Source organism: Leguminivora glycinivorella, chromosome Z, assembly GCF_023078275.1.
Source record: "Leguminivora glycinivorella isolate SPB_JAAS2020 chromosome Z, LegGlyc_1.1, whole genome shotgun sequence".
Classification (NCBI taxonomy): domain Eukaryota; kingdom Metazoa; phylum Arthropoda; class Insecta; order Lepidoptera; family Tortricidae; genus Leguminivora; species Leguminivora glycinivorella.
The window spans coordinates 2,071,594-2,084,642 of record NC_062998.1 but is presented as its reverse complement, the minus strand read 5'-3'; the positions used below and the strand labels follow the sequence as shown (position 1 = coordinate 2,084,642).

The following is a 13,049-nucleotide window of genomic DNA, read 5'->3' as shown; positions in this document are numbered from 1 at the left end:
TTGTATTCTTTTTGAGAAATAAATGTCTCAAAACCATATACCAGCGGGTAAAAACGCATTTTATCCACTAGTGAGTAAAGTAATTTGACCTTGAATAAAGTCAAATTAACTGCTTTAAAATTGATAAAAGTAGGTGAATCTAGTAATACAGATGATTTACCACCTGTGGAACTACTGGAAGCAGTGATAAACGCATTTTTTGCGTTGTAGTTTCCTCGCTATAGTGAGGGGAAAAAGTTTTATGTTACACTCGGGTGCAAATGTGTTTTACTTCTCGTGTGTTAAAAAACTCGCAAGTTCAGGATTCTATTCTCAACTATAGTATCCTTTCACTTGGTCGTTTTTCAATTCCACACTCGGCGTTAAAAGACAACTTTGCCCAACCCTTGTATAACAAATAACTATTTCCCCTCACTAGCTCGTAAACACGTGTTTGTCCTTTAATACCAGCGGGTAAAAACGCCTTTTATCCACTAGTGGGTAAAGTAATTTGACCTTGAATAAAGTCAAATTAACTGCTTTAAAATTGATAAAAGTTGGTGAATGTAGTAATAAAGATGATTTACCACCTGTGGAACTACTGGAAGCAGTGATAAACGCATTTTTTGCGTTGTAGTTTCCTCGCTATAGTGAGGGGAAAAGTTTTGTGTTACACTCGGGTGCAAATGTATTTTACTTCTCGTGTGTTAAAAAACTCGGAAGTTCAGGATTCTATTCTCGAACCACTCGCTTCGCTCGTGGTTCAACTATAGAATCCTTTCACTTGCTCGTTTTTCAATTCCACACTCGGCGTTAAAATACAACTTTGCCCCCTTGTATAACAAATAACTATTCTTTCACACTATTAACTAGTATTCCATATCTGTCTTCTGAACACGCAAGCCATATGTGACCAGTCGATTAGTTGAAATTACTTGCCAGTCTAAGGCACTGGTCACACCAAAAGCGAGTGAGGTATGAGCTATCGGCTATAGAAACGAACAAAAGATAATCACTCCCGTGTAAATAAAAGAGACGCGATTATTAGCGCGAGCGATATATAGTTCGTCGCCGAGCGATGAACTATACACCCTGTTTTTAGGGTTCCGTAGTCAACTAGGAACCCTTATAGTTTCGCCATGTCTGTCTGTCCGTCCGTCCGTCCGTCCGCGGATAATCTCAGTAACCGTTAGCACTAGAAAGCTGAAATTTGGTACCAATATGTATATCAATCACGCCAACAAAGTGCAAAAATAAAAAATGGAAAAAAATGTTTTATTAGGGTACCCCCCCTACATGTAAAGTGGGGGCTGATATTTTTTTTCATTCCAACCCCAACGTGTGATATATTGTTGGATAGGTATTTAAAAATTAATAAGGGTTTACTAAGATCGTTTTTTGATAATATTTATATTTTCGGAAATAATCGCTCCTAAAGGAAAAAAAAGTGCGTCCCCCCCCTCTAACTTTTGAACCATATATTTAAAAAATATGAAAAAAATCACAATAGTAGAACTTTACAAAGACTTTCTAGGAAAATTGTTTTGAACTTGATAGGTTTAGTAGTTTTTGAGAAAAATAAGGAAAACTACGGAACCCTACACTGAGCGTGGCCCGACACGCTCTTGGCCGGTTTTTATTGAATTCCGTTAACTTTAAGTTGGTTCTTTATATCAAATACAATTAATTTCTCTAAGAAACTAGCGTCTTAACTCTTACGGTTATAGAGTAAAAAAATAAAAATAATTACTGAACACGTGTGCGACAGCCTCTACCACTTCCCAATGTTATTTGTGTTGACATGTGCCGTCAATCACTTGACACTAACTTGAATGTTATTCTTAAGGGTCTCTCACACTAATTAATTAGTTTGTTATGTATGAAAACGACGAAAAAAATTTTTTTGCGAATTTAACCTCCTGATAACGAACCTAACGACATGTCTAATTTGACGGAAAACAAAAAAACACGGTGTATGTCGCTCGCTCTTTCATTTATTTACACGAAAGCGACTATTTTTTGTTAGTTTCTATTGGCAATGCCGTGTGGTGACGGGTTAAGAATTTCACCACCCCCTTTCTTCCCGTGGGTGTCGTAGAAGGCGACTGTGGGATATGGGTTAAATTGTGGCGTAGGCGAGAGGCTGGCAACCTGTCACTGCAATGTCACAGTTTCGTTTTCTTTCAACGCCTTATTTGCCAAGAGTGGCACTGAAACCTGAGTAGTTTCATGTGCTCTGCCTACCCCTTCATGGGACACAGGCGTGATTGTATGTATGTATGTCTATTGGCGATAGCTCATCGCTTTACTCGCGTTTGGTGGGACGAGTGGCTCGATTGTGCCCTACTTTACATATTTTAATTTTAAAAACTGTCGTCTAGGCACTAACCATATAATAAATGTAAATGTGATACTGTTGTATTATTTTGATTTGTATTTTAATGTCAATAGTTTGACTTGTAGAAAAAGTATTAAATGTTCACTATACATACTGTTATTATAATTTTTGAACCCGTGGGTTATTTTTACAAGCTTTTAACTTGTCTGTATTTTTGGTAATAAAATCATCTATTAAAGAAAACAACTATTTATGTACGGGTGAAAAATTGCTAATAAAATTTTACCTACTACCCGGTTTCCAATAAATCTGAAAACGTGTGTAAGGCACAGCGAGAAAGTTACGACTGGGAGGCAAATTTCGTCTACATACATTTTTTTCCATGTTTTACTTTTTTTACATATTAAATAGTGTCCGCTTGTCATATATGGCATGCGTTTTCAGTGGATACATATGGAGCTCAAGTTGATGATAGTGTGTAAACATGGAAAAAAATCGATCTGTTGAAAGTTGCCCCTCGTAATTGCCCCGTTGTACCTTACACACATGTATGAGCATTTTCAGAATTTGTGTCCCCCAATTAGCAAAAGTTATTAACAATAATTAACTCGCTGTCAGTTTCGTGACGACAATTAAGCACAAAATCTGTCTAGAAATTTACTTTTTTCACATTCTATGTTATTTATTGGGGTGTCCCAAATTCAGAGAATGCCCGTATATTTTAATGACTATAAAATATTACAGTGATGATGGGTACCGGAGTATTAAAAGGAACTCTGTAGGCCTAGCACATGATGGCCGCGAGAGTATGTCTCCGCGAGATAGATGACACGTCTTCTTCTAACTGTATTAATGACATAAGGACGGGTAGTCTATCTCGCGGCGACATACTCTCGCGCAATCATGTGCTAACCCTGCTGAGATATAACTATATATATGAGTACTAGTTGCTGGTAGAAAGAAAAGTATAGTCAACAATAAAAGCCTGTACCAAATTTTTATTTATCAATAAAATTGTCAAAATTAAAATTGGTGTTTTGCGAGCGTGGCCTGAACTATACGTGAGAACACACACAGGGACACACAACCACACACACAGCACACATCATCCCACAACGCTTCTCTCCTCGCTTATATATGTTGTACGTATGTGTCACTAGATACAGATGTAGTGCTATAAGCTTCTCCTTCGTATTTTTACGGAAACGTTCGTATCTCATGAAATAAAACTATGGAACACTTATATTGACCGGGATATAGACCGTGATCACCTTTTTGATTTTTGTCGTGCTCCCGATATTTCGACGCAGTTGCATGCATCATGATCACGGAAAACTGACGAAGTCAACAACAAAAATCAAAAAGGTGATCACGGTCTATATCCCGGTCAATATAAATGTAATGAAAATAACCGTGAATCATTCGAAACTCTTAAAACTATGGAAACGGATTAAATCGCGTATAATGAATTCACGATTCATCCCGACGTTTCGAACACTTTACAGCGTTCGTGGTCAACGGGTGAACGGGTAGTTTTATTTCATGAGTAGGTAACTATCGCGGTAACCGAAGACAATATTATTCGTTTTTGTGATGCTAGCTCAGTGTCAGTACGTCTTGTACTGAGACTGGCTGAAATAGCATGACAGTGACACGTTCGTACGTTTGCGTGACAATACGAATGCAAATCTTCTTGCACTACATCTGTATGTATATGTATACATTGTAATAGTCTGTCGTAAATGCACTTTTCTTTTAAGACAAAATGACATGTAGTGACGCGAAAAAAATCGTTTTGCAAAGCTTATTTTTTTTCCCCTCACTAGCTCGGAAACACGTGTTTTGTCCTTCAATATCAGCGGGTAAAAACGCATTTTATCTACTAGTGGGTAAAGTAAATTGACCTTGAATAAAGTCACATTAACTGCTTTAAAATTGATAAAAGTAGGTGAATCTAGTAATAAAGATGATTTACCACCTGTGGAACTACTGGAAGCAGTGATAAACACATCTTTTTGAGTTGTAGTTTCCTCGCTATAGTGAGGGGAAAAGTTTTGTGTTACACTCGGGTGCAAATGTATTTTACTTCTCGTGTGTTAAAAAACTCGCAAGTTCAGGATTCTATTCTCGAACCACTCGCTTCGCTCGTGGTTCAACTATAGAATCCTGACACTTGCTCGTTTTTCAATTCCACACTCGGCGTTAAAATACAACTTTGCCCCCTTGTATAACAAATAACTATTAATATCGTCTGTGCAAAGTTTTAAATATGTTGGTAGCAAAGCTTCAGAGAAGTTTTCTTGCGCGTCGCCTTTTAATAACTAATATGAATCATTAATACATTAATTTATTGCAAGTTTCATAGTATTGTTTTGAAAATAACCACAAAAATAAAATTCTGAAAAAACCCCCGACCGCGACATAGTGGACCGATTTTCATGAAACATGGCTAAGAACACTCCCGACTAACTCAGCTTTCAGACAAAAAAAAACTAAATCCGTTCACCCGTTCGGGAGCTACAGACAGACAGACACGTCAAACTTATAACATCCAGTCGTTTGTAACTTTGTGGCCAAAAGTGTTAGTGACTACGAAATTTACAATAGATTAATGATCATTATTAGATAATAATGTAAGGTAAAATTGGAAAATTTCGACAAGTGGGTAATTTCAACAAATCAATCTTTTTTCCCTGTTTTGTATCAAATAATAGTGTCAAATTTTCAAGTAAAATAGAGAAACTATTTCGATTACTTGAAATCATCCATGAGAAACTAATTATTTATGGAACACCTATGTACTTTATTTATACCATGTAAGAGCAATTCCCGAAAAGTTGGTACATTTGGATCACGTCTCCGATTTTGATAAAAAATGGTAGGCTGATAGAGTCCATGATGCTAAGCAAGATCCTAGGTTTCCCAAAATGTCCTAGCTTGTTTGTATGAAACCTTCCTTTCGGTAACAAAAAAGGAAAGTTTCATACAAAGTACCTAGGACATTTTGGGAAACCTAGTGGCTCTTGCTCAGCATCGTGGAATCAGCCTACCATTTTTTATCAAAATCGGAGACGTGATCCAAATGTACAAACTTTTCGGGAATTGCTGATAATGAGTTTTACTAGTTATAGAAATGAGTAATACTGGTTATTAAAACATGCATGGCAATAAGCTTTATTATATTTAATTTTATTTATAAATGCAATGAGTTTATATTTTGTCTTTGCTGAAACAGGGCTAGCTTGATGTTTTATAATTTGTGTTAATGAACGGGCACAAATGTGAATAAGAATCGAATGAAAAAAATATATACACCGTGTTTCACTTAACACTAAAAATCTGAAAACAGTTTGTTCAGAATCGAGAGTAGAATCGATTGAGCTATATCTTGATGGGGGTAATATTTTTATTTAAATTTGTATTATTAGTTATTTTTTACGTGCCCATTCTATTGTACTCGTAATACAACATTGTGTATATCGCATTGCTAGAGGTTGTTTACCTTTTTTCAGTATTTAGGGGTATTAATACTGGCCGGTTACCTGGACGATTATTTTTTCCGCTACTAGTTTGACGTTGTTTGTCAGTTTAATCTTAATGTTTATCATAAGTCATAACAAATTGAACTCGTACCTAATTACAACCTTGTCATTTTGAATATTGAGTTTATTTGCTTACTGCGATTACCTGTCCAATTTGAAGTTTACTGTGACAAAGCTTTAAAGTGTTTTACAGTGACATCTTAGCTGTCTATTGGTAAACCTTATGTCGTTGCAGTAACGTACACAAATAAATAGTCTTATGGTTTATGATGGTAGTTAGCAATTATTTTATTGAGTGTAGAGCTAAAAGTCAAGTAGAGCTGTACAGAAAATTAAAAATTCAATTAAAAAAAAAGTAACGATCAAATTAAAAGATGAATACTCTAGATGAGTTTAAAAAAATAAAAATCAGTTGGGGTGTCTGAGGTTTTGAGTGATACCGGAAACACCGTGTATATTAAAGTTTCGTTCGTACCATTCACGTCTGCCTTCATGAATCAACTTACTCTTATATAGTACAGTTTATATAACAAAAAGTTGCCTACAATTTTGAGCAAAATGGACATACAGATATAGTGCGTAATAGTTTTTCATCGTTTTTTCGTGAATAAAGTAAGGAAAAACATTAAACACCACATCTGTAGTATACATTGGTATTGGCTTTGTATTTATTCACTTAAGCAACTTAGCCCTTATCTGTACAAGTGTACACGCTCGCTGTACAGTCAACCAGCCCTAGGCCACTCTACAACCATGTCAAAATGACAAACAGTAAGAGATTTCTTACAATCTGATTTATATCGTCACTATGACATAGTTCTACAGGGGCCTAGGGTTCCAATTGGTTGACTGTGCGTACACAAAACAGGATTATATCTACATACTGACTATTCCGTTATAGAATACCTAATATTTTATGGCAAACACTTTGTTGAAAATGCATAGTAAAAGTATGCACTAAACTGATATTTATAAAATTGTGTGAAATAGATGTATCCCTGTGATGTGCAAGATCAAATATAAAAAATGTTGGAGCTGACGCGTTTCTGTATTTTTTTACATCCATCTGAACGCATTTAACGAACAATTCATTTTTAAATGAATTGAAAAATCATAAAATAAGAAGGGCAACTGCGACTACGGCACAGTAGTATAATTCTATCACACAGTATTGCCACTCCCTGCCTCCGGCTAATAGTGCCACCCCTCTCAGTAGTTACAAAAATTGTCCCGTAGTTAGAGTTGCCCCTTCTGACCTTACACGCATCGGCTCCTGTCATATTTTTATTTAAATAATCGTCCTTAAATTTTGTTGTACTTATGTCTAGCCTTGAATTTAGAAAACATATACATGAATAATTTGAATTGTTTTCACGATACTTTTCAAGCAACTTATAAAAAAAATATACGATACATTTTAATTATTTTTGTTTGATTTGAAAATAAAATTTAACGGCGATTGATAATGATAATTATCATAATAGTATTTTATGTATGTCGTTTCAAAAGTCATAGGATTTCATGTTGTTATTAATACGAGTATGCTGTACCTATCTAAAGATTATAATTATAAAATATTAAATAAACCATTTAAAAATAGAACTTTGGACAATTGTAATATTTTATATGTATTTTCAACAACATTAATGTACTATGCCTTTTTCATATGCCCCCTTTTTATACGCGACCGTTCGACAGAGTACTTCATCACATTCATACAAAAATCTTGTGGCAATTTCGACTGGCTCATTTTTTTCCATTTACATTATTAACGAGATTACCGTAAATGGGGTCAATAGATACATCCATTGACCCCATTTAGCACGCGTGTTCAGTAGACTATGGCCACAGTATAAACCAGTAATAACTCTTCTAACAAACGTACGCGCGGGGTGCACACAAACCCGTCGTGTACGTACGCAGCACATGCAAGCGGATTTGGATAAACGTGGATAAGAATAATATGCGTAATGATATTTTTAGTGTTTTCTAACTAATATAATGTGCTATTATTATAGTAATACTTATAGTTAATAGTATTAAATAATAACATCTTACTTTGGACGATGTCGAGTAACATTTATAGTGATTTTGTTCAAGCACGTGCTTTCGAACGCAGTAGGTCGAACGTACTTTCGCGTCGCCGCTGTCGGAGAGTAATTACTGAGTCGTCCTTATACTGTGCTATGGCCCTATGGCGCTCTAGTTAATAACGTGAAACTTAGAAAAAATAGATCAGTTGAAATTGTCCGCCAGTCGAGATTGACCCCCTCCCCCTTACCTTAAAAAAAAACTAATGACTGTACCGAAAACATTTGACTTGGAGGCTGATTCAAACATAACTGTGACATCGAATTGAAATGTACATTAACCCCCTTATTCATAAACATACTCTAAAGTTATCTAGCCGGTAAAGTTCGTTTGTCCCTTTCCGACGTATTGGTGTGATAGAAAGGGACAAACAAACTTTATCGGCTTGATAACTTTAGTGCATGTTTATGAATAAGGGGTTAGTGTGTCTTTTAATCAATAGCCTCTGTGTCTAACTCGTGCCAAATGGCCATTTTTTTTTTCAAAGTTGTCCACCCCATTTTTTTTATTTGGAAATTTTTATGTGGCTTCCATTCAGAATCGCGAGCTCTTTCCATCCTAATAGGAGAAAAAGGCTTTTCTCATTCTGTTACCATTTTTTCATACATTTTAGGACGGTAACGGAAATGGTATGGAAAACTTAGGACATTTCTTTTCTCCTATCAGGATCGAAAGACCTCGCGATTCTGAGTGTGAATCGCGTAAAAAATACCCATGTTACAAAACTGGGGTGGAAAAAATGGCGCGCGAATGATAAACGAATATCATTTGAATATATTTACAAAAATCATGATAAATTTACGATTGGTTTGGTGTCCATGTTAGATGTTTAAGACAAAAAATCCAACACAACTATACATACAAATGAAAGGTTGCGATATATGTTCTATTGAAATCTATATCATTAGATAATCATCTCATTAGATAGCATGTATATCCCTAAAATGCAGCCCAAATCGTATGCATATGATCTATCCCTGAAGTTTCTTAAAAATCACTGGCCTATTTCACAATAGTGACGATTGTCGCCCGACAGTGACACTTTGCCGTTCATTGCCTGTTCAACAAGGCAATATTGATACTGAATAACAATGTTACTTATCAACCCAGAAATAGGCACAACATTGTCAGTGTCAAGTGTCACTATGGTGAAACAGCCCACTGATCAAACGTACAAACTATGTACACTTTTTTCTCTATACTGATTCAGCAAGAGATACGATATTTTCAAAGTAGTGACGATTTATAACCATAACTTGTGGTGGTATAATTAAGACACGCTGGTTCCACCGCGAGTTGGTAAACTATGAGCTATCGGCTATAAAAACGAACAGAAGATAATCACTCCCGTGTAAATAAAAGAGACACGGCGATGTTTATAGTTACTCGCCCAGCGGGGAACTATCAATATCGCCGTGTCTCTTTTATTTGCACGGGAGTACTTATCTTTTACTCGTTTTTATAACCGATAACTCATAGTTTACTAGCTCGCGGTGGAACCAGTGCCTAATGAGTTTTGCCCTACTCAAAAACGATTGAAGTTACGATTGGAAAATCTTCCGGGAGAGACTATAGCCAACATATCATCCACCTCGCACAACACACACACAACACACACGTACTCTATCGGCGGTCCGGCGTTTGCGTTGCGTATTCCGTGCGTGTGAACACAGGCGCAGCCGGGACCGGATGAGGCGGATGAGCCGCGGCCGCAAATCACGATGCCGAATGCGAACGCGTCCAGTCGGCCGATGTATGGGGATTATGAGGATGACAGACCGCCGAGCGCTGATGTGAGTGTAAAAAAACATAGTTATGTAAGCACTGTAGGTCTGGTGCGTAAAAGCAGGGTCGGATCACGATGCACGGCGACTATGTGGATGACAGACCGAGTGCTGATGTGAGTAGAATACTTAGTAGATACACTCTTATCTGTGTGAACATCGCTAGCGATAGCGCTGCATCTGAACACAGACAGAGGTGGGAGCGGCGATCGCCTAGTTCTGATCAAAGTAAGTGACCCTGAAGAGACATATCTCATCTTCGTGAACCCAAACTACTGCGGCAGGTATATGTTGATCCTGCGGGCGTAGCACACTAGTTGGATAAACTTTATTGTATCGGTCCGTCTCTATCGCACTTACAAATAGTACGAAAAGGACGGACTGACGTTATATAGTTTATCACGCGACGGTGCTTGCCTGCCTGGTCGCTGATGGTGACGAGCTTTCATACACGGACTACCAGGTTAAAGACAACCTATTGTTGATGTAAGTAACTTAAACCTGTACTTAAACAGCGCCGCGTATTTGGTGTGTGTGATCGCACCAGACACCTTGTGCTAATGTAAGTAACTTAAACTTATTATAGTCCGCTCTGAGAGCCGGCGCTAGCAAATCTGGACTCCTAAAATACATGAAAAATAATTTATGAATTAATGAAAAAGTCGTAATTATTGATTTGAAATTACTCTTTCCAACTCTGTACAGTATCATCGTTCATTCCCTAACTATTCAATTTACTTCCATTTAGTATCCTGTACTAACAGCACCAAATTGTAACTGACCACCTACTTTATTACTATATAATTCCCTACAATTTTATAACATTGTATTAACTTCACAGACGGACCGAGAAATGGACACTCCAAAGCCAGCCAAGAAGCCAGACGCCAAAAAGCAGGAGCCGCAAAAGAAGTCCGGCTGGCTCGGCGGCATATTCACGAAGCTGACGCTGCGGCCGCCGAACCAGATGATACTGCCTGACGACAAGAACCCCACCGTGAGTAGGGAGAGTAGGGTTACTAGTGGGTCTGTCAGGAGGGACGCTAGTGGGTCCGTGAGGAGGGAGAAACGTAGGGAGATGCCCACGCTTCTGTAGTTAGACTAAAATACGTTAGAAAATATTGCCGTCAAACTAAACTCTTGTGGAAAAAAGTAGGATTAAAGGAGAGATATATTTAAAACATCTTCACCAAGCTGACGCTGCGGCCGCCGAACCAGATGATACTGCCTGACGACAAGAACCCCACCGTGAGTAGGGAGAGTAGGGTTACTAGTGGGTCTGTCAGGAGGGACGCTAGTGGGTCTGTGGGGAGGGGGAAACGTAGGGAAATGCCCACGCTTCTGTAGTTAGACTAAAATACGTTAGAAAATATTGTCGTCAAACTAAACTTGTGGAAAAAAGGTAGGATTAAAATATTATGGATTAAAGGAGGGATATATTTAAAACATTTTCACCAAGCTGACGCTGCGGCCGCCGAACCAGATGATACTGCCTGACCACAAGAACCCCACCGTGAGTAGGGAGGGTAGGGTTACTAGTGGGTCTGTCAGGAGGGACGCTAGTGGGTCTGTGGGGAGGGAGAAACGTAGGGAAATGCCCACGCTTCTGTAGTTACAAGCACGGATCCAGCTTCGTGCCCAGGGGGGGTCACGTGGTAGAGGACCGGGGCCCCAGGGGGGGGGTCACGTGGTCTATTTGTATGGCCAACTTAGGCTCCAGGGGGGGGTCATGACCCCCATGACCCCCCCCCCCCTGGATCCGCGCATGTGTAGTTAGACTAAAATACGTTAGAAAATATTGTCGTCAAATTAAACTTGTGGAAAAAAGGTAGGATTAAAATATTATGGATTAAAGGAGGGATATATTTAAAACATTTTCACCAAGCTGACGCTGCGGCCGCCGAACCACCACGCTTCTCTAGTTAAACTAAGAATCATTAAGAATTTTATTATATCAGAGAAAAGTCACTAGATACCCATGCTTAGACTAAAATACTTTAGAAATTATAATGTGGTTGCTAAACTTGATCTTTTGAGAGCAAAAGGTGAGGTTGAGAGAAAAAGTCTCCTAAGAATAAAATGTGAGGGATTAAAAGGAGGAGGGGGATACAGATATGAACGATTTTCAAATCTCAACAGTACAGTCAACCAAATGGAACCCTAGGCTACTCTATAACCATGTCAATTTTTTTTAATTTTTTTTTTAGTATGGATAGGTAGACGTTTGACCACGATCACACCTGATGGTAAGTGATAATGCGGTCTACGGTGGAGCACGCTTACCTATGAGATACCAATTTAATCTTGCTTTAAAGAGACCTGGATTGTACTCGTGCGGAAACACAGACTCAGGCAGGGCATTCCACTCCTTGGCGGTTCGCAAAAGAAATGTTGAAGCGAAACGCTTAGTGCGTATTTTTGGAATATTGACCATGAAGCGATGCCGCATTGCCGATTGTCTAGTGGTCCTATGGTGAAATGGGGACGGAGGAACAAGGACAAGAGATTTCTTACAATCTGATCTATAACGTCACTATGACATAGTTCTACAGTGGCCAGGGTTCCAATTGGTTGACTGTACATTTGTTAAGAGTTAGATCACCAACGTTTTTGAGAAAATACTTCTTCCTTTAAACTTTAGGTGCTTAGAGGACTGTTTAGTTTTACGCTTAATTTAAATGTTATGTATTCATCCCTACCTACTATGTTTATTTTCGCTCTTTTCTTACAAAGATTTTGTGGTTTTGGTTATTGTCCTACTAAATCTATTCCATATATTTCTCTTTAAAATACTTTGTATTAATACATATATGTCAAGTATATATGTTCCCTTTCTGTATTATTTATATGTATGTTTATGTATTTATTTATTATTGTTCCTTGTTTCTTTCTTCATTTATTTTATTATTTTTGAATAAAGATCTTATTTTTTATTGTTTTTTAATATTCTCCTGGTTACTATTCTCCTGGTTACTATCCTGCTACTTTTATTATTTATCTATTAGTATATTAGTTTATTATAAATCTGTTTAATAAAGACAACTATATTAATATATTACACAAAATCGTCTGACACGATCTATTTGGTTAGCCATAAATAAGAGCGTATAATATTTGTAGATATCGAAGGTGAAGATATTTTTGCAGGTTTTTCAAATATCTATTTTCCAAGCTTGTTTTATACGTTTTAACCCTTTCACTGCCAAGATTTTACCCTGCACACGGAAATCTTTATAATGAAAGAGCGAATATAAATGTAAACTTTATTTGACAACATAATAGACAATAGACATACAGATACAGGCTTATTTACAT

General features: G+C 37.5%; 1 protein-coding gene across 2 annotated transcripts in view; it reads left to right on the top strand.

Annotated features, from left to right (window-relative positions):
• The window catches only part of LOC125240746 (protein transport protein Sec16A), an 87,147-nt gene that overhangs the window by 65,590 nt on the left and 8,508 nt on the right, over positions 1–13,049 (top strand). For both annotated transcript variants that reach the window (XM_048148799.1, XM_048148798.1), the window contains 2 exons: positions 9,624–9,743; positions 10,576–10,731. In XM_048148799.1, coding sequence (XP_048004756.1) covers positions 9,624–9,743; positions 10,576–10,731 — 276 coding nt within the window. The remainder of the gene's footprint in view (positions 1–9,623; positions 9,744–10,575; positions 10,732–13,049) is intronic.